This window comes from Morchella sextelata, assembly GCF_020137385.1.
Source record: "Morchella sextelata strain SCLS chromosome Unknown scls_3, whole genome shotgun sequence".
Classification (NCBI taxonomy): Eukaryota; Fungi; Ascomycota; class Pezizomycetes; order Pezizales; family Morchellaceae; genus Morchella; species Morchella sextelata.
The window spans coordinates 569,279-590,534 of NW_025408618.1; the positions used below are offsets into that span (position 1 = coordinate 569,279).

The 21,256-nt window shown below is 49.4% G+C and overlaps 5 protein-coding genes across 5 annotated transcripts; 2 read left to right on the top strand and 3 right to left on the bottom strand.

The window, feature by feature from the left end:
• Positions 1-289: 289 nt before the first annotated feature.
• On the top strand, positions 290-1,878 carry H6S33_008980 (uncharacterized protein; the record flags this gene model as incomplete). Its single annotated transcript, XM_044840325.1, has 3 exons — positions 290-365; positions 443-549; positions 640-1,878. The coding sequence occupies 3 exons, from the start codon at positions 290-292 to the stop codon at positions 1,876-1,878; spliced, it is 1,422 nt and encodes a 473-aa protein (XP_044697795.1).
• Positions 1,879-3,040: 1,162 nt separating this feature from the next.
• On the bottom strand, positions 3,041-5,791 carry H6S33_008981 (uncharacterized protein; the record flags this gene model as incomplete). The annotated part of the gene is made up of 8 exons (XM_044840326.1): positions 3,041-3,067; positions 3,149-4,025; positions 4,099-4,235; positions 4,301-4,382; positions 4,439-4,679; positions 4,764-5,109; positions 5,200-5,397; positions 5,492-5,791. 8 exons carry the CDS (start codon positions 5,789-5,791, stop codon positions 3,041-3,043), a joined length of 2,208 nt encoding a protein of 735 aa, XP_044697796.1.
• A 1,356-nt stretch (positions 5,792-7,147) lies between these two features.
• On the bottom strand, positions 7,148-11,224 carry H6S33_008982 (uncharacterized protein; the record flags this gene model as incomplete). The annotated part of the gene is made up of 10 exons (XM_044840327.1): positions 7,148-7,313; positions 7,369-7,474; positions 7,534-7,839; positions 7,898-8,036; positions 8,108-8,726; positions 8,776-8,912; positions 8,965-10,391; positions 10,450-10,983; positions 11,054-11,084; positions 11,138-11,224. The coding sequence occupies 10 exons, from the start codon at positions 11,222-11,224 to the stop codon at positions 7,148-7,150; spliced, it is 3,552 nt and encodes a 1,183-aa protein (XP_044697797.1).
• Positions 11,225-15,883: 4,659 nt separating this feature from the next.
• On the bottom strand, positions 15,884-19,000 carry H6S33_008983 (uncharacterized protein; the record flags this gene model as incomplete). The annotated part of the gene is made up of 5 exons (XM_044840328.1): positions 15,884-16,612; positions 16,668-17,786; positions 17,840-18,085; positions 18,143-18,415; positions 18,482-19,000. 5 exons carry the CDS (start codon positions 18,998-19,000, stop codon positions 15,884-15,886), a joined length of 2,886 nt encoding a protein of 961 aa, XP_044697798.1.
• A 1,681-nt stretch (positions 19,001-20,681) lies between these two features.
• Positions 20,682-21,180, top strand: H6S33_008984 (uncharacterized protein; the record flags this gene model as incomplete). The annotated part of the gene is made up of 5 exons (XM_044840329.1): positions 20,682-20,684; positions 20,753-20,766; positions 20,813-20,985; positions 21,037-21,065; positions 21,133-21,180. The coding sequence occupies 5 exons, from the start codon at positions 20,682-20,684 to the stop codon at positions 21,178-21,180; spliced, it is 267 nt and encodes an 88-aa protein (XP_044697799.1).
• Positions 21,181-21,256: the final 76 nt, after the last annotated feature.

Genomic DNA, 21,256 nt, shown 5'->3' on the forward strand with positions numbered 1-21,256 from the left:
GCTGTGGGCTGTGGGCTGTGGGCTGTGGTTGTGGTTGTGGTTGTGGTTGTGGTTGTGGTTGTGGTTGTGGTTGAGTGTGCACCGGAATAGCAGTTCACCTTGCACACAGAGAGCCCCCGACAGGGCCTTGACAGGGGTGCAGCACTTATCGCTACCCAACACCATCACGATAACACACCGCACCGCACCACACCACACCCCACCCCACCACCACACATCTAACAATCCCACATCACACCCTCACATCCTCACCATCCCCCCCCCCCAAAACACCTCAATTCCCCCAGACATGGCCCAGAGACCGCCCCTCACGCTCACCGCAGAGCTCGAGAAGCTCGAGCAGAGCATAACACTCACCCTCCAAGGCAAGTTTGCACCCCCCCGACAGCCCCTTCCCTTCCCTTCCCTTCCCTTCCTCGCTCCTAACCCCCGTCCCCCGTAGAGATCGACCACAACTTTAGCAAAACCCACCGCATCGTCACAAACTCCATAATCCCCATCGTCGAGCGCTACGCCAAAGAATCCACCGCCGTCTGGGAAGGCTCAAAGGTCCCCTCCCTCTCCCTCTCCTCCCTCCCTCTCTCTCACCCGCCCGCTTGGAAAAACCAATCATTGACACCCCTTATAACACACCCACAGTTCTGGAAGCAATTCTTCGAAGCCTCCGCCAACGTCGCGCTCTCAAACTACCAAGAAGAGGAAGAGTCCACCTACGGCGAGCCCACGGCCGCCGCCGAGGGGACAACCTACGTGACACACGACTCGTCGGCATTCCCGAACTCGTCGCCGGCCAACTACGAGCGCACGCGCGGCGCCCCCGCTGACGACGATGAAGACGAGACACTGCAGACGACGGCGACGACGGAGCAGCACGCACAGGGAGACGCAGACAGCGATGATGATGACGATGATTATCTGCTTGACGACTCGATGCTCGACTCGCTGAACCTCACGGGGGCGATCACGCACCACTCCACGCCCAAGCCGAAGGCGGCGAAGCCTCCGCAGCAGCAGCAGCAGCAGCCCACAAAGCAATGGGCCAACATCGAGTCCCCCTTCGAAACCTTCAAGAAGGAGCTCACCCCCGACCCCTTCCCCGGCGGCGCCGACGCCGCAGACGACTCCGACACCAGCCTAACCGACTCGCTCCTCCTCCCCTCCACACCGCCCACAAACCGCAGCCGCGCCCACAGCCGCCGCCACGACCCCAGCACCCCGACACCCACCACCTCCTCCCCCTTCCTCCCGCCCCCCCTACACACAGCGCGCAAGACCCCCGGCGGCGGCGCCACAACGGACGCCCTCCTCCACCGCGTGCTCGACAAGAACTGGCGCGTCCAGGCCACCCCCCTCGGCAAAGCGCCCGCCTCAAAATACCGCACCACCACCGCCGCAACACCACACAGCAGCCGCCGCCTCTTCACCGCCGCCCATCTCGACGCCGACTCGGACGACGACCGCTCACCCGAGAAGCCGCAGCTGCACACGAAGCACCTGTTCTCGCCGTCGCCGGCGTCGGCGCCGCGCGCCGCGCACCTCAATCTCGGCCCCAAGACGCCCACCACCGCCAAGGGCAAAGCCAGGGCCGTGGACGCATGGGACAACGACGACGACCGCGGCGGCGACGACGACGAGGACAGCGACGACAACATACTGGGCTACAGCCCGCCACAGACGATCCAGTTCTCGTTCCCGGCGGCCAAGCTGCTGGCGACGCCGGCGCGCGAGGCGAGCCGCAGGATCGTGAAGGATATCTTGATGACGGCGGGGGCGGGCGACCTGAGTGCGAGCCAAGGCGGGGACAGCTTTAGCAGTCCGCCGTTTGTCAGTGGGAAGGGGGGCAGCCGGTGGGGGGATAGTGATGAGGATATTTTTTAGCTGCTGGTGGTCGGGGGATTGGGGGGATTTGGGGGGGGGAGGGGAGGGAAGGGGGGGTTAATTGTATATATAGATGATACTATTCTGTTTTTGCTTTTGCTTTTTTGCTATTGGCTTTTTTTTTCCTTTTGAATAATAATGGGTAATGATACGATCAGGCTACTTATGTGTTTGTCGGGAGGAGGAGTGCGCACGTTCATGGGCTGTCACTCGGACATATCTGGGCGGGAAATGATTGCTTCTGCATGTATTATTGCACACCACTACTGCTGCGGCTTAATGTTAATCCTTCTCCCTCTTCCACCCCCTAGCTACATGTAGTGACAGCACCAACCATCTCTACTATTCTATAATTACACATATCCACCTGGACCGTATGCCACCAGATCAGCCCGCCCCAGCACGCCCTCCCCTCCTTCCGCCGCCGCCCCTCAAATCTCCCCCCCCCCCCCCCTTTCCGTCGTACAGCCAGTTACGGGTCTGCACTACAGACCTCTCAACAGCCAGGGCTGCTTGCTCGGGTGTGTCGTTCCCCCGCACTCGGCGTCTCAAATACCTCGAGTGAGATCCCATGATTCCCTCCACCCCCACCCCTCCCTCCCTCCCTCTAGAGAAATCAAAAAACCAAAAACAGCCCCTTCGACTTCTCTCTGGGTTTATATAAAAAAAGAGCAAAAGGTACTGCAACGGCGTCTTGTTGTCCATTACTAACCCCCCCCCCCAACCCCTGGCTTGAACCCAGGATCGACCTTCCGTCGTCCTGAGCGCAAACACTCGGTGTCTAGCCCGACGAGCAGTCTAAACCGTTAGACCACTCGCCCATGTTGGTTTCGGGCTGGGGGTGATATTTAAGCTTGGCGGTGTGCCAAGATGAAGCGGAACCCCCTAGCCCTTCGGTTTCAAGACTTGATGCATAGGCTGCGCGGGGGAGTGGCTCAAAGAGCGGGAGATAAGCCCAGTGCAGCTGGCTGCCATATCGAAGCTCTACTATGTACAAGCATTCAAGACCGTCACAATACAGAGTGGCGCAGTAAATCAACTGGGTATTCTAATTCTACGCTCTCGCACGTCTAACAGTCTACAATATAAATAGTCAATTGATTTATTCCCCCCACGCAGCACCAGTCTAAGGCCCACAAATTGATAATCCCATGCCCAGCCACTAGGGCCCCAAATACTTCCTCGCGCTCTACCACACACCCCTCATCAGCCACCGTCACCACCGTCACCACCGCCCACCGCCATCAAGGGAAAAAAAAAAAAAACTCACCTCCTGCAACACCCCAACCTGCCTGCTCGCCTTGATAAACATATCCCGATACTGCTCCAGACTGCTGTGCACCACGTCCCCGCGCGTCATGGTGCCCTCGCAGATGCGCTTCATCTTCTCCTCCATCTCCTTGCGCAGGAACGGCTTGCTGAGGCTGTTGTCGAACCCGATCTTGTCGTAGCCCTCGACCAGCGCGATGCCGAGATTGCTGGGTATGAACTCTAGCATCCCGCCTCTTCCGCCGCCTGCCGCTGCGCCGCCCCTTCCGCCTCTCGCTGCGCCTCCTCTACCGCGGCCGCGGCCTCCCCCTCTTCCGGCGGCGGCGGCGGCAGGTTCGCTGTCCATCTCCTCTTCTGCGTCGCCGGCGCCGGCGCCGCGGGCCTTGGGCTGCGCGAAAACGTACATCCTCTCCGTGATCCGCGAAATATGGTCCGCCATGGTCGCATCCGTGCCAATGCCATTCGCATCCATGAGCGCAATCAACTCCGGCTCCGTCAAATACCCCGGCGGGCTCGTCTTCCCCTCCGTTATGTTCGCCTCTGTCGGGATGAACCTCTCTCCGTCCCTGAACTCGGGGAGCATCTGCGAGGAGACCCACTTGTCGTATATGTAGACGTCGAGGTAGTTGCGCTCGCGCACAACAAGGCCCGAGGCGTGGAATTGCTCGTCGCCGTATTTGATGTTTACGGTTGTGGTTTCGCCGATTGCGTCCTCGGAGCAGCAGGCGAGGAAGCGGCGGGTGATGAGTTCGTAGACTCTGCGCTCGTCGGCTGTGGCGAGGGCCGAGGGTGCGACGAAGACGACGGGGTGGATGGGGGGGTGGGCTTTGTCGTTATTTTTGCCCATGCGGGGTTGGGAGAAACCGCCGTTCATGAGGCTATAAAATGTATCATATCAATCATTGATATCCCGGGGGGGGTTGAATATAAGGATTATAGAAGATGCCATACCCTTGAGCAAACTGCCCCCAGCTCTCACTCTGTGTCTGTTTCTCCACAAGCGCACGCAGGTCAATTGCTTTATCGAACTGGTCCGTCTCTGTTCTAGGATAACTGATGAACCCCGATATATAAAGCTTCTCAGCTATCTATAGCACACATTAGCAATCCCTTGACTCGACTTGATGACCCGACTCGACAACACTCAACGCACCGTCATCACAAGCTGCGACGAAAGGCCCAACAGCCTACTCCCCTGCTTCTGCAGCTCCACCGTCGTCAACGGAAGCGGCTTCCTACGTAACCATCAGTCCAAACCCAAGGGAAAAAACCAAAAAATGCAGGTAGATACCATTTCCGAGCGGGCTTTCTGACTGTGTCTATGACGGTGGCATACTTTGCCAGCAGACACCGCTCAAAGATGATGACCGTGCTCATCCTATCAAACAGCCGGTTCCGGTTCCAGTTAAAGGTGACATGGATATCATCCCTCTTATGCATAACCTCGATTCTCCAGAAAGGCTCCACAACAAAGTTCTTGACCTTGTGATACCGATCCACCACGAACCCCAGCGTCGGGAACTGACAAGACCCTATCCACCTCACACCGCACCGTCAGCACAACCCACCCCTAAACCCCACACTCCACCCTCAAACTAAAACTAAAAAAAACCCACCATAGCTCACAATCTGGTCACCCCCCAAAATGGCCTTCAACGCCGCCGTCTGCCACCTCGTGAACGCCGCGCCAATCCTCAAATCCAGCTCTATCCTCGCCGACACTGCCGCCGCCTGTCTCTCATCTAGGTCTATGGGGTTCTGCGCCGCCTGTAGGATGTGCGCGCGCTCGATATTCGAGAAGCGCGCACGCTTGACCACGATCCGTGGGTTGGCCTTGAGCGCGATGTCGCGCACTTCGGTGCCAATGTATTCGCCTTCACGGTCGCAGTCGGTCCAGATGAAGAGCATTGATGCGTTGCGGGCTTCGCGAGTGATGTTGGCGGCTACGTCTTTAGTTTTTTCCTATGCGGGTGGGCGGGCTGAGGGTTAGTGGTGGTGGTGGTGGTGGTGGGCTACTACTACTATTGCGGCGGCGGCGGGTGGACTACATACGCCAATGACTTGCACCGTGCGGGCTTCAAACAGCGACCCCGGCGCGCACGAGCTCCACTTGCGATGCGTGTCTTCGAAATCCCACTCGACCGTGTGGCCCAGCACCGAGGTCATGGTGACCGCGCACTCGCCCCATGGCTGCGCGAAGCCGTACGTAAAGTCGTAGTTCTTGATGTACTTGTTTTGGGTGGTTCTTACCTACCCAGCGAGCCAAAAAAACTTCACACATCAATCATCTATACCCCCAACCAACAGCAACATGCACAGAGGAAGAAGTTTAAATATATATTACATTCGTCCGGCCACCACCACTCATATGCTGCGACACAGCCTTTGCAATCGATGGCTTCTCGGCGATGCAGAGGATCTTCTTTGGTGGCATCTTGCGTGCGCTTGTGGTTGTCGCGAGGTATCGCTTTGCGGCTGTGGTCAGAGAACGGTGCTGTTGCATGGGGTGCGCGCGGGTGTTCTGGCAGACGCGGAGGAGGAGGGCGGTGGAGAGGAGGGGAGACGTGACGTTGGTGCGTGGGGCGACGCGAAGGGTTAGGCGCTGTCTCACTACTTTACGCGTGCACGTGTGCGGTGCGGTCATGGCCTGTCACTCGGCGTGTGGGGACGAGCAGCGGGGTCGGTGGGGTGGGGCCTCGGGCGAGGTGAAGTGAGGCGAGGTGAGGTGAGGTGGGAGACAGTGCTGCTGCTGCTCTCTGTATTCACGTCTCACTCCCTCTCGATGGACTGATGAAGATGTGAATAACTGTAGAGATGAAGCGATGCAATTGTGGTGATGGTGGTGGTGGTGATGATGAGGATGGTGATGAGGGTAGTGAACATGTACATGTAGGTACGTTTCCGCTACCTATCCCGCTTGTCCCAATTGGTAATCCTTCAAAGTTTCAATCTAATCTAGATATGCGCCACAGCGGGGAGGGGAAAGCAACTGTCAACAGGCATCGGATTGATCAGTTGTAGCTACAGATAAATGATACAAGCTGCTGAGTACATGCACATGTAGGTACGGCGCGGCGTCTCTAGCGCCCCCAGTCTTGCTGTCACCCGTTATTCCTAGTCCCAGTTGCGTCGCATACATGTAGGCATAGATGATAGCGCCCTCGCTGTCATCCTGCCTTCAGTAGTAACTATAGTACATGTACTAGAATGAGGATGCGATAAACAAGACGGAGAGAGCACCTCGAGCATCCTGCAACTCACTAAACTGCAAAAGGCTGCAAAAATCTGAGCTCAATAAGCTACAAGGCATTCCAACCGTCCCGTTTGGAAATAAGTCTAGGTTAACCGCTACAAAAGGTGTGTAGTACAGTGATCACAATATATCACTCGTTTACCCATGATAACTCTCTTTACATTTGACCCTTGGCGTAACGATTGAAATGCTCCCCACCCCCCAAAATTTACTGCAAGTCTACCTGGTCCTCAATGGAGCCTGTAACATAATGGGGCGACTAATTGGACACGAAACGACAGTGCAAATACGAAAGGACCCTATAGCTAGATCTCGAACTTCTTAATTCTTGAAAAACATAACCATCGCGCTTTCTCATAGTCGACGTATATAGCGCACTAGGTATGAAGACCCCCCCCCCCCCTCCGCCTTCCGCCCTCCCTCCGCCCCAGACATTAATCACCTTTACCTTCGCTCCCAAAAAAGAAAGGGAAAAGAAAGACAAAAAAAAAAGAAAGAAAAAAAATAGAAGTGTTCCAATTCCCATGCGATCGCGGTAAAAGTGAAAAAGAAGAAGAAAAAAAAACAAGAATAATTTTTGATGAGGATAAAAAAAAGAACGCCCCCTTTGTCCGCTCTCACACATACATAACCAAATCAAACGACCAGAGGGGGGAAAAAGTTACAAGAAGATATATAAAAAGCAAATGATTGAAATGTAGGACGCCAATATGGGCTGCTTGTGCCCCCAGTCATTACAAAAACAAATCAAAAGATAACCTCGTTATGGTCAATGAGAAACTGGATCGCGTTGTTCTTCGCGTGCATGTCGGTAATCTCACGCTCGTCGGTCATGTGTCGCAACAACGTTGGTGCGAAAACCACTGCCAGATTTCTTGTTGTCATAAGATTCTCTTCCTTCCTCGCGGCGACCCTGAACGGAGTCAGTCAACTCAAACAAAAAAGTGTAAGAGAGCAATGTGACTTACCTGGCCAAATGGAACACCACAAACTGTAAACAGTCCCTGTGAATGGAAGGAAGTTCATCAATCAGGTCCTTTATAATTTCTACTCGCTTTTCATCCTCGGGTTCATCTGTGGAGAAAAAAAAGTTAGTATCAATAATCGATTCGAGGCTTTGGCAGGGTCCATACTTGTTGTTTCAACGAAACGCTCATAGATCTCGTATGTAAGGAGCGGGTTTGGCAAGTTCCGGAAATATTGCTTGAGCACACTCGTTACACCGCAAATGTCGACATTGCTATCGAATTGTGGATCTTCACCCCTTTCAAACGCATCCTGAATCTGGCGCATTTGCGAGGCACCCCCGGACTTCCTGTAGATTCCTTCAAAGTCCATTCCTCGAATTTCAACCTCTTGGATGCATTTCTGAACGACATTAGGTATCCGGTTACCCTCGTATTCGGCTCGCTGTTCGAGTTCGGTACCGAAAAGTCCAACTGTGGCTGTTAGGGAAATGAAACAAGGGCAATCACCAAGGCTTCGGGGAATACTTACGAACACCGTTATCTCCAAGAGCATTAGAAGACCCGGACCCGCCTAAAGCGTTTGTACCACTCTTGTTGTTCTTCGCCCAGCCCTTTCGTGCACCGAAAATCTTGGCACCAGGTGCGTCTGGAGCGGCGACAGATGTGACCTTCCGCAGGTCAGGAGAGTCAACACAATTCGTCCAATCAATACAATCGCATCTTTCTCGGGGGTACAAACCTTATTGAACCCTTTCCCAGCCCCCTTCATGATTGAAGCGCTCCCCTTCTTCCAGAAAGTCTTTTTCGGTTGTGCGCCATTTTTCAACGTAGTAACCTTCTGAGCTACCAGAACCTCGGCCCCATCGTTGGCATGAAGCTGTGATTGTGAGGATTGTAGTTGTTGGGTTGGTTGATGTTGTAGTGGCTGCTGCTGGTAATCCTGGACAGGAATGGGAATTGAAATGCTTGACATTGACATCGACGCTGAAGATGTATTCGCGGTCGGTGGCCGTTTCTCCTCCGATGAACCCTTCATGCTTTCTAAGATATCCATGGGATTTCCGGTAAAAATCCCCAATCCATTGACTGGTGCTTTATTAGCCTTGAATTGACCCTGAATCCGTCTCGTGAGTTCATTGTTAAGATCAGCTAGCTGTGCATTCTTCAAATTAAGCTGTTCGGTGTCCTGTATAGTCTGTTCGCGAGTATGGGCGAACATGTTGACCTCTTCAACCAATTGATCTCTTTGAGTGACAAGACGCTGGATTTCTGTTTTCAAGGTTGCCTTTAGGTCTTCTAACTCTCGTGTTACACCACGGATGAGATCAGACTTCAGTTCTTCCATATTCAGTGGTTGCCTGTAGATGTTTAGTAAATTTTCATCCATAAGATCCAAAAGATACTGACCCATCCTTAGCAGCATCAACCCTCTCTTTAATTACCATGAGCTCACGCAAAAAGGCTTCTCTTTCAGTTTCCAACAAAGCAACTGTATTCCTCTTTTCCGTGATATTAGAGTCTAGGGCCTTTGCGGTTCCCGCTTGCTGCATATAGTTATTAGTATACTCTAGAATTCTTTTTCGGAAGTTAACTTACAGTTAGTTTAGCCTCGAGCTCGGCAACTCTTAGCATTGCACGTCGAAGTTCTTGTTTGAGAACGATATTCTCCTCTTTGGCATCCAGCGACAAAACCGGGCTGATATCTGTATTATATGGAATGTATCCTGGATGACCAGCACTTGGTGATCTTGGCCACTTTGGCGAAGAGCTAGTTCTAGCTGCCAAATCACTGAAGCTTCGTCCGTGTCTGACGGCATTCGATACTCTTCGGAGAATTGAGGCCTGGTCACCTGCACCGAAGACTCTTGCGATATCTTCATCCATACTCAAATCACTTACTGGGGATTTGAAAGGATGTGGCAAGATTGTTGATGAAAGATCATAGTTTGTCATCAAGTGCAGATTGTCGCTGCGAGTAGTAGAATGTGCAGTTGAGGGACGAGGATGGGATAAGGGTTTTGATAAGAAGGGAGGTAATTGTTGACTCGAAGAGGATGAAGGAGTGTCCTGGTAATTGACACTGGGAATAGTGGCCCCAGTATTGATCTTGATACAGGGTGGTCTAGATTCGCTAGCTCCTTGGGCATTAGAAATTGCAACCTCCGGCGATTCGGCAGCAGTTATGGCTGATGCATTCGAGCCTGATGTGCCATGGGATCTCTGGGAACGGCCTGATGAAGAGTTTGAATGAATAGGCGACTCGAAAGATTTCTTGTGCACGGATGCCGGAGATGTCACAGGTGGTTTGTATGAGTCTCCTCTGGGTGGTATTTCTGGATGGACTGCTGGCGGTGGCATGTCCAGGTCCAATGGAGAAAATGAAATCGAGATCTCATGTGAATGATCATCATCTACAGATCTGATTGTTCCCACTGACTTCTTCCTCTCATTTGGCACCTCTCCAAGCTTGAAATTCTCTCTCTTCTCTGGGGAATTTTGATTTTGAGAAATCATGGATTTTTGTGAAGGTGCCTTAATACTCTCATTCTCCTTCGAATAATACGCAGATGGGTTATAAGCCTCACTCGAGAGATATTCCTTTTCTAACCTTTCCCGACCGGAATCATGCGATTTTCTGCCCATATCTTGCCCATCTCCACTGCCTGGGTATTGACGAGATCCTTGAGACGGAATATATGGACGTCTTACTTTGTCGGTATCCAAGTGAATTGATGGTTCGGATATATTGCGTTCAAAAGATGGACGTGTATTGGTTAACTGATTTCGCCCTTGGTCTCGCTCGTGAAGATTTTGATAGATATTGTATGAAGACGATCGGTTTGGTCTATAAGTCGTGCTAGGCAGAGGATCCGGAGCAGGCGGTGAAGGGTCAAGAACCACCGGGATGAACGAATATGGATCATATGTCCCATTGTTCGTTGAGTTATCTGTTGAGTGTTCCGAGACTTGAGAGTTTTGTGAATATCGTTTATACGAGCGAGGGGTAGTGCGAAGATGATTTTCTATATATACAAGTCAAAAACAAAGCTTTAAACATGTCTGTTGGGCTTAATGTTATACCTGGAGGAACAAATCCTAACGGTGACAGCTGATCAGGGGTGTGGCCTGATCTTGAAGATATAGTTCTGGTGTTTGGTGGCCGTGGCCGCGGTGATAGCTCCGTTGGAGTTACATGGCCATCTGAGGGAGAATCATCTTCCACTGGCAAAGAAGGAAGAGACTTGTCTAACGAAAGCATTGGCGACGCCGCATTGCTCCCCAAAGTTGGAGTCTTTGCCGTTTTGTTGCGTTTTCGTCGCCGGGCCATAATAGTTTCATGACAGCTCATACAAAATATCCCCTGCGAAGTTCTAGCATACTTGAGATTTTCAATTTTCCGCTTGCAGTTACGACATCTGAAACATCCTGCGCAAAATGCCTGGTCTCCTGTAAGAATTGCGAGGTCCTCGATTTTGTTATGACAAGCTGCACAGCTGTATGTACAGTTGTTACAAATCAGGGAGCCGTCACCCAGCAACAGCAAGTTAGCATCCGAGTCCAGTAGCGTGTCGCACTTGTTGCACCGGAAGCAATCGATATGCCATCTGTTCCCCGCTGCGATGTTGTTAGCCAGAGATCATAGGGCCATGACTGCGGAAATTTGGATCGATCAAGATGTACTCACATAGCTCGAAAGCTTTCCCCTCTTCTAGAATCTATTCGCCCGTTAGTAAGTAACTTTTTTTTTATCATGGTAGTCGGTCCGTACATTTCCACAGCCTTTGCACGGAAAACAAGAGTCCTCATCCTCTGTGACTGGTGATTCGGGTTCATGATCGTGATCTGGAGATTCCATAACTGCCACAAACTGTTCGTCCTCTTAATATACCACAGTCGTTAAATCGCGGTATCCCGTCTGGAGCCACGATACCGGTAAGATATATTTCGATTCCTCTACGAACAAAAACAGATTTCCAGCAGGTATTCGTTCGTGTGAGTGTTCTGAAGGGGAGGGGGTGTTGGGTGGAAAGTGAATTCGTAATACCGGGATCAACGGAGGGTGAGCACACAAAGGGTGATTTGTGAGTGTGAATGTATAGTGAAGGATACGGAAAAACGTATAGTGATGGAACTGCAACTTGGAGAACAATTTGGCCTGCCTGTGTCGCCCCCGGATTCCCGTCGTTGATGATGGCGGAGGAGATTGGAGATTGGTGTGGTGGTCAGGGACGGGGTTTCACGTAGAAAGCCGCGATGTCTATCTGCTCAGCCGCCTACTTCTTCTTTTGGAGGTTGAGTGCGGGTTTCCAGTCTAGCGGACCGACCACGGCTACAGCTACGGCTACAGGAGAGGGACAGGCTTCAAGCGCACTGGACGGACAGGTGCGATTATGTGGAGCCTTGCTTGTTCTCCCTGAGCAATGCAGCAGCAGCAGCAGCAGCTCTCGCTTGTTGTATGCAGTGTAGGTATGCAGTGTATGCAGTCGCCTTTGCTGTCGACGGCCGAATCAGTTAGGGTAGTGATCCTGCTGTTGCTGGGTGCTCCTCTTCCTATTGCTCCTTCTGTCCCGACACTCTTGGTTCTTCTCTGGACCGTGGTCTTGGATTGTACTTAAGTGTAAAGTAAGAGCTCTGGTCCAGAAATCGGCTGATGGGGTTGTTGTAGGGGTCTGAACTTGCAAGGGAAGTCTTTGTCGATGGAGGAATGCTACATACAAGAAAGCCCCCAGCTTTTCACAACTCATTCTTTTATCTGAGGAGCCTTTCAATCTCAAATCTCACAGAAAACGTGTTCCTCAATAGAATGGCAAAGCATCCACTGCCGAATGGAACGTCCCCCATGCCCCTTTTTTGCTTTGGCCCCGCCCTGATTGACTGATAGAAGATCACCACCCCTCTTATTAATAGCTAACTACAACCGCCCCTCTCCTTCCTCGTGCTCCTCCCGCCTTTTGTGCTTCTGTTAAGGCATCATGGGTATTCTGTGCCTCACTTATCCACATTATCGATATCATGAATACCCCCCATGTCCCCACCTCCCCGCCTGCGTGCGCGCGCGTGTGTGTGTACCTGAAATTTCCATTACCTGAGCTTTCGGGCTTGGTCATTGCTGGAGGTGAAATTAAGACGCTAGTGCGGAAGGACCATGAAGCGAGTTCGCAACACTAGCACGTTCCACCGTTCCAGGAATCCAGGGGCTACTTACATATCTATATCAACGCAATCGATCGGGAATCTTCTTGGCCGACTAGCTGAAGTCCTTCTTCTGAAGTTTAGACAGCCTTTTCGTGCAACTCGCGCCTAAACCTCGGTAGACACTCAAACGGCTGTGGCCATTTTGTTTGACGCGTCTTTCAGAGGCACTGAGTATAATTCGGAGAAACGGTTTCAATGGGGCAGCACTACAGTAAGTGTAGGGCTTAGATTACTATTTTAATTGTTCCATTCTACAGCTATAAAGCATAAACATATGCCAAGCTTATCATAGTACCTTTCTGAGTCTCTGGTGCCTACGATTTTCAGGTCCTGGTATCACGAAAGTGAATCTCTTTCCTGTCCACTCGAGTGTGCACCAAATAACGCAACACGCGCCACGATCTGAGGATCGTCAAGGATCCCCCGATTTGAAAACGCTCCAATGAAAGGGAAAAATTTAGTTAATTACTCATAGGTAATCAGCGTTTCTACCAGCCAGTGCCACAATTTGGGATTTTTCACTCTTATTGCGGGCGCAAAAACCAGTCGCACATTACATCGGGCTCCACGTTTGCATACTGAACTCACCGTTACTGATCCGCAACATATATTAAAGATCGACAAAATATACAGATCAAGTGTTAAATTTCGGTTGGATGCATATCCCGACTGTCAGAGATTCCACCATCCTGTTAAATCTCATCTGTCACATCTGACGAAACAACCGTCGCTGTTTCAAATAAAGTATCCAAACAAACTTCAAACGGTTCCCGGGGTGATACAGGGAGAGCTATCAACGGCCTAACAGTCGCACTACGAATTCGCCCAGAAGCTTAGATAGCTCCCATTCACGGGCCCGCGAATGTAGCCTAGACTTCTCACTCATTTCACAAGAGAAGAAACACATAACTGTTACTAATATACCTTCTCGGCGCTTGTTCTTAACTAGATATAGGGTTTGCAGTTTCAACACTCAGCCATAACCGGTGCCGAAGTCGGTCTTCTGGCCTTTATGATATTTACACAGGCTTATATAAAGCATTAGGATACGACATACTGTTCGTTTCTTCCCTGCAGACCTTCCCATGTCAGTAAATCCGCTGTCCAAGTAGCTGGGATCTGTAGGTACGAATTAGGCGCAATCGTTGCCGGGGCCGGGATCAATAAGTGGCATGACTCCGTCTAAAGGCAACAATCGATACCTACCTACTCTGAAAGTATGGGACAGTAGGCTGCACATAGCAGTTGCACATAATATCTTGGCATGGAGTTGACTGTGTTCGTACGAACCGTACAGTTACCTAATCTTAAAAGCAGCATGTTGTAGACATATACTCAGGCAAGTGTTCCAAGACATACTTTTTCCCGAGACATCTATGGCGAATACATTGGTAGAATGGTTACATACATATTGAGCCATAAACTTATCAGCCCTACCTATTATAATTATTGCTTTTTCCAAGGGTGGGGGGGTGACAACCAGCCAATACAGTGGCGTCTTTGCTTTTTAGTGGATTTTCCAATGGCTGACCAACTCCCAACATGCCCAGCAGTGGTTGTAGAGTACATACCTACATTTTAACCTAGGGCAGAGTACAGACTGTACAGGTAGAGTAGAGTAGAGTATCGACACGCACGCACCCTTCATGCGTAGGGAGATTACACGTGGAGTAATATAGCCAATGAGACAGTGCACAATTTTTGCTGTAACCCCAATTATCTGATTCTTTCGAGAATAGCGTTTATTTTGTCAAACATTACCTATCATCAAAGCCTCACTCTGGTTATATTGCCATTTACAGTGTTGGCCGATACTTCAGAATCATAGCTACGAGCCATGTTCAACGCTTTTTATGACTACCTTATTTATGCGGAATCATCAGGAGTCGTGGTAACAGGAAACCTCAACCACGGATCACATGCTCGTAAAGCGATCTTCCAGAGCAGCCAAACCAGCTAAAAGCTACACCAAGACGACTATCATAGTAAGAACGCGTTTCAAGGTTCTAGGGTCAATTTTCCAGGGTTCCGTGCTGTTGGTTGTCTCGTTGCCTTGTTGCGTAGGTACACGCGTAACCGTTACCAACTAACAGTGCAAGCCAGGACGTCCAAATATGCATCTTTCACCATTAATGAGATTTTTTTTGTTGGTTAGTCCGCAACTGATCCTGGAAGGCCCGTCTATGTCTTTAAATCTGGCTGCAAAATGCCATTTATTCTGCAACCCCAACTATCGAAAAAAAAAAAAAAAAAAAAAAATCCACCCCAAAACCTGCTGATAACCAATCTAGATGTGATTCGTATATGATTACTCAGTACGTATGAGCGATAAGCCATTGAAAAATGCTGATATGTAGCCGAAAAATACGCCTCTTACGCCACGACTGGCCCGGGCAGTTATTTTACTTCCCGGATGGGCCACACCTGGATTGGATGAGCGAATCAACTAGAATTGAGAATTTATAAGCACATTCATGGAATATCACTCGGTAAAATTTATGACTTGCAATTAATATTATCATACGAATTAAACAAACTAAGCTCGAGTTAGTAGCCTTCAAGCTTATTCGGTAGTAACAGGCTGATAGTCAGCCTAATCCAGAGAGAATGATATAGCCGAGTGATATTCCATGACGAAGACAAGGACTATCCTACATGTATGGTGCCTTTCTTAGCTCACGGGATGCTCATAGCGTGGTGCCGTAGGGGATAGTCGAAGTCTTCTTGGAGGATGTTCTCCGCATTGCTGGGAGTGTGGGGTGGGGGAAGTGTAACTGCAGGAAGCCAAGGGGGATATAAATTTTTATTTCCCACCAACCAATGATATCCAAAAATATACTTGCCATAGAATGTAATTTACAAAGTTCCACTTGGTTGCCACTGCCAAAACGAAATAACTACATGTATGGCCAACGCAGCTCAATACACACAACTCTCGTACCCTGTTCTATCGCCTTTTGTTTCCCCGGGGGAAAGTAATGATGCGCCATTGATGAAACCCAAACATAAAACTTCACTACCCCATTTGGGGAAATATCCGTGAGTCGGAAAATAAAATACGAAAAGGAAAGAGGTAGGAGGGGGATAAAAAAAAAGACGAAGATATTGTAAGTAAACCATCCCAAACCTCTTGAGACGTAATCCAGAAAAGAAGGCACATAGGGAATGTCCATGCCAGAACACAGTGACATGTTAAGGCCAGGATGGTATCATAAAGACAAAAGGAATAACCGTAAATAAACAATCCCCCACCCAGAGACTTAGACGCCAAAAAGAAAAATGAAATAAGTAGAAGAGAAAAAGTTGGAAAGTGGGTATATCAGATATAAGGCGCGGCCACAGAAGAAGATCTTGACCTGGTATCATTAACCTCCAATTTCGTCCAATCCTCGCCATCAAGTAATGGCCCAGGGATTCCATCCCATCCAGAAAGCGAAGCAATAGATCCGCTCCTCTGATGATTGGCCAAGCGAGCACTTGAGCTCACGGCACTTCCTGGTGCTGACATCCCAGCAGATCCGGCGTCAGATGATGTAGCCGAAGCCACAATAGAGGCCTTCCTAGCTCCCTCATAAAAAGCAGCTTCAGTTTCCTCCGTCAACGGACCTGGCTCGCCGTGGATAGGTCCTCCCAAAATTCCCATATCTACCGAAAGTCGGTTACCTTGAGCAGTGGTGGAACCAAGCGATCCGACGGGTGAAGTCTTTTGAAGGATGCGTTGTTCAAAGAATGGTGCATAATCTTCAAAAGAGTCTGATTTTGGGCGCGGAAGTGCTCCATTGACCGGTTCTGCATCAACGCCATTTGCAACAAGAAAGTTTGTCAACATATCTATAGCATCTCGAACACCTCCTGCGTTATTCCTGGTATAAGTAAAAGATACAGTTTGGTTTTTCGCGTAGTTTTCTTTACGCTCAAAATTCATTTCAATTCCAAACTGCCTTCGCATAGGTTCAGCAACTTGGTGGTTGATCGCTTCTCCATGAATTAGATCTTCGAGCTGTTTCGATCTCGACAGTTGAATTTTATGAGATTCGGGAACGTGAGACTAAACTTATTAGATAAAACCCGCGAGGATGTTGCTGCTTTAGAAGTGCACATACCAAGAACTCATGAACAGCCTGAGGGATTTGCCACTCAGGACCCTTGATTTTTACCACATCGCTCGCTGATTCAGTACTCGGGAATATGACCGAGCACCCCCATTTTGCCTCGAGATCATCAAATATTTGACGTTGTGCCATCAATGGTCGATGGAGTAACCGTGGCACAATGACGTTTTCCTCCACGATTTCAGCATCAGCCTGTTGAACCATTTTCATAATTTCCGCCTTGACCAGTTCCAAATTCTTTGCGTTTCTAGCCGGTGTCCTGCAGACGACGTTGTCTACCTTGGAATCATCGGATTCCATTCTTCCTGCAGAACCTCTTTCCATTGCGTTAGAAAACTTTACGAAAACTGAATATTTTTTCATTATCCTCTGAATATGTTGCCCGCCGATCCCTATGATGCGCTTGTGATAAGAATCTGGGACATGAAAAGACACTGATGCCGGAAGCTCATGCTCGACCAAATGCAGGCCTAATGCTGCTTGCTCGAAATTATTGGAAACAACATCAATGAAGAAGTTGTATTCGTTGAAGGCGTCGAATACTATTTGTATACCAGCTTGGCCCATGATTTTGTTGATTTTGCCGTTCTTCTTTCCGGAAACGAATTCTTTGTGTTCGTTGGCAAGCTCAATCTTTACCCGGGTCTGAAACGGATACTGCTTGACGAGGCGCACTTCACTCAAAATGTGCATAGCGATCTTCACACAGTCGTCTACACCACACATATCAAATGATTGCTTGTTAAAAGCAATATCAGCCCCACTAAATGCCGAAATATCGGTAATCATCTTTCTGAGATCTTGTGGCGCCGGTAACGAAGTAAGTTCGCCATGGTGCATGTCTGGAGGGATCATCCACCAGGTAGCATTATAATACTGTCCGCAGATGGCCATAATTGATCGAACTGTACGCTCAATATTGAGGGTTTCTGTTCCTTGGATCCTCATGCAGACATCCCGTTGTCCCAACGATCCGAGGCGTGGCAATTGGACATAAGTTGCGTTCGCCTCCATAATCTTCTTGATGTCATCCAAACGTTCAAGGAGAAGGTAATCAAGTTTCGTCATCGTGATGGAGACGTCCTTGACGTAAAGTCTTAGGCCACGACGCTACAGTGGTAATCAGCAATCATTTCTACAAGTAAATTAAGTATTAACCGTACAATATTGACAAGCATTCTTTCGGCCTTGGCGATGTCCTCGCGGCAGCTACCTGTGATGAATACCTGATCCGGGTCTCGTGAGGTAGCACGAGGGGGTCTGTAGCCATAGATACGGGGGAATGGTGGTGGGAAGTATATTGCCGTTCGAGTTTGCGATTCAATGTGCTTGATGTTCTTTCTCCCGCGACCACATATTAAGGATTGCGTGGATAACTCGACCATTGTAGTATCTAAGACTTGGCCCAGCTAAAAAATTGTAAATAAGATCGATGCCGTGAGGTTGAGATCGTGTTATGTGCTTACCAGATCGTCAATGGCGACAAGGACTCTTGTCTTTGCATGCTCAACGCTTTCATAGTCACCGTAGATTTTGATTTGCAATCTGTTACTTTGGCTGGTGCTATTTCCAAGATCTGCCGCCGCCGCAGCGTCTGCGCTTATCCCGGGGGTCTTCAACAGAAAGATATCCGTTCCGGTAAAACTCGCTGTGTGCTCTAGATGAGAAAAGAAATTTTGGTTGAAGACATTCTCATCATCATAAATTTGATCACGATCAATGTTCACGTAGGCTGTTCTCTGCGCAAACAGTTTTTATTACTAACCTATTCCCTCTCACCCCCGAGGTCCTCTGGCCAAACTTACTAGTGCGACTGGTGTATTCTGCATAATTACGCCTCTGGCCCGCAGCACCGACTCTGGATGACCAGATAGCCATACATTCGTAATGATCCCCCTCTTGGTCTGTCGATAAGAACCGTGTTGGGGCTCGGATACCGTCAAAGCCGCTTCGCACTTGAACTCCAATGCGTCAGATATCTCTTTACACAACTTCCTCAATGTGTCCACATTCGCCTGGTGTATTGGTAGTGAGTATGCAGGGGTGTCGATATCATTAAAACGTTCGGCTGACTGTATCCATCTCTCTTTCGCTCCCGGGCTTGCCGTAATTATGTCATCGGGGTCCGGGCCTGGCAATATGCTAAAGGGAATGCAAAAAGAGTAGCTAACGGGGTTGTTTTCGTCCTTGGATTTTGCTGGGCCCTTATTGCTTGGCGAGAGACTGAGCGGCGAGCCGTTGTCGAATACAGGTTTTGGTGGGAGTCCATGGATCGGTTGCTGGTGGTGATGATGGTGATGTTGGTGGTGGTGGCCGTTGAACATCGTGAACTGCTACTTCTGACAAAAGCACTCCCTCTTTAAGATGAAAGCGAGGATCGAACACTTTCGGGGTTGTAAAGGGACCAGATATAGGTACAGTATTTATGGTGACTTTGTGGGGCGTGACGGTGGTATTTGGTTTCCAAAGTTGGGGTTCTTAACACCCAAGACCTTAGATAATGATGATGGGTGATAATGAGCGAACAGTGACGATTGATACTAGCAACAACGCGGATGGGAGCTTTTTAATAACCGTAATTGACACAAGAAGGCGGGGCGACACGAAGAGGGGAAGGAGGAAGAAAGAATAAGAAGGAAGCGAAAGAAGAAATTGGGGCAAGCGAACTGGAGGTCTTTTATTGGGAGGGGGGGTACGAGTTGGTGGTTGGTGGCAGATGGAAGGGCCCAAAGGAAGCGGCGCTCGGAGAAGACGAGAAAGGGAGGGAAGGGTTATAAAACTTTGACTAGTGTGAACAGCTTTCTCTTCCCTCGTTCGCCTCTTATGCACTTGGTATGTCTGTCTGATTTGGCTGGCCTAAGTGTATCTGTTCGTTCCCATACAGACACTGCAGCAGCAGCAGCAGCAGCAGCAGTGAGTGAACGCGCTCGGGTGTCAGGCAAAGCTAATGAAAGTGAACACAATTATTTCTAAAAGTACAGCGGTCTTCTTGGGTACAGCGTAGTGTGTACATACATGCACGTACATACACGTGCGTACAATATGTAGGTAAATACATGTATGTACGAACAAGCCGAGGGCTCTCTCTGATTGATCTGTGGTTCAAAGAATGGGGGTGTAACTGTAGGCCGAGGAGACAGCGGAATGATGGGAATTGAATATAGAAAAGCTAACACGAGATCTGGGAGATGGATGATCATGATTAGGATCTCAAGACGACAAACTCTGGGCGATGTGAGTGTGAGGGTGTGGATAAGAAAGTGGAAATTGGAAATGGAGATCTGCAGTGAATGCCAAACGCGAAGCACAGGCCACCACCACCACCACCACCTGAGGTTGGTAAACACCATCACTTCCACCACTACCGCCACCACACAATTCACCATCACGAAAAACAAGAACTTGGCGGTTGATGTCCTGGTTCTGGAACCACGCGAGAAAGGGGATGGATGACATTGGATTGTAGCAGTTCGTCGGTTACGACTTCTTTCTCTGTGTTACCGAGCCAGACGCAACGGCGGAACCTCCTGCAGCTACATGATACGATAGAGGCACTTATGCTTCCCTCCATCGTGGGTGACGAGAAAACTTGCCGCTCAAGAAGTCTGGAATCCTGACGTTTCCCACTGAGCTTGGGTAGCCCCACTGAGAAAATCGCCGCTTAATTCTCTTGACTCCGGCAGCAGGCGACTTGACTACATATGTACATGTAGTACTGTCATCACTTGTGCTTAATCATAACAATGACATATTCTGCACGCCTCGGACTTCATCAGAGAGACCGTCATAGATATCACACGACTCCCGACAAGGAGGTTCTTGCTGAGAATTTTCTCAATTTCAAAGCTTCTGCATTCCCATTTGTACCGAAAAACCACTGCTTTTGAAGCTCGTGACTAAACTGAGTGTGCACTTTTCGTTAAAAGGTTTGACAACCACTCAGAGTATTCCCGATCCTCCGATGCCTTGTGGCAAGAGATTTGGACGGCCTTGAAAATAGAGGAAATGGTAGAGTTTGTCGTGAGAAAAGACATGTATGTTATGAAGGTTAACCTATCCTGGTATTCTTACTGTAGGTTCCTAGGCACATGTACTTTAGAGCTACCGTAGTCGCTATATGTTTTAAGTCCCTAAAGGGCTATCGGGGGCGCAAACGAAACAATTCGCTTTGCGATCTTTGGTCGCGTCGTTATCGATACTCACACAAGCTTCCAACGGTTCCCGGCGGCTCTGTCTCAATCTCACAAGCCACTTAACGGCTCTGAATCGTCGGTAGTTGCCGATTCTTCGATCAGGGCCACAAATTGTGGTTGGTACTTTGAGATCACGTGAACTGTTCACTTTGGCTAACACAAACTAGAAATCATTTCCAGGCATGTCTGCAGAATGGTAGGTAATCATTATTGGTAGTCTTGGGAGCCTGGTAAACATCTAAATATGATATAACTAGCCATAGATATCAATCACCACTCGGGTTGAGTCAACCAATATGTCTCTTCCCTGACATCACCTACATGTACTCATACAGTGCAGTCATTGCCTTTTCTCAGAGGAAAAGAAAAACTCTAAAACTCAAAAAA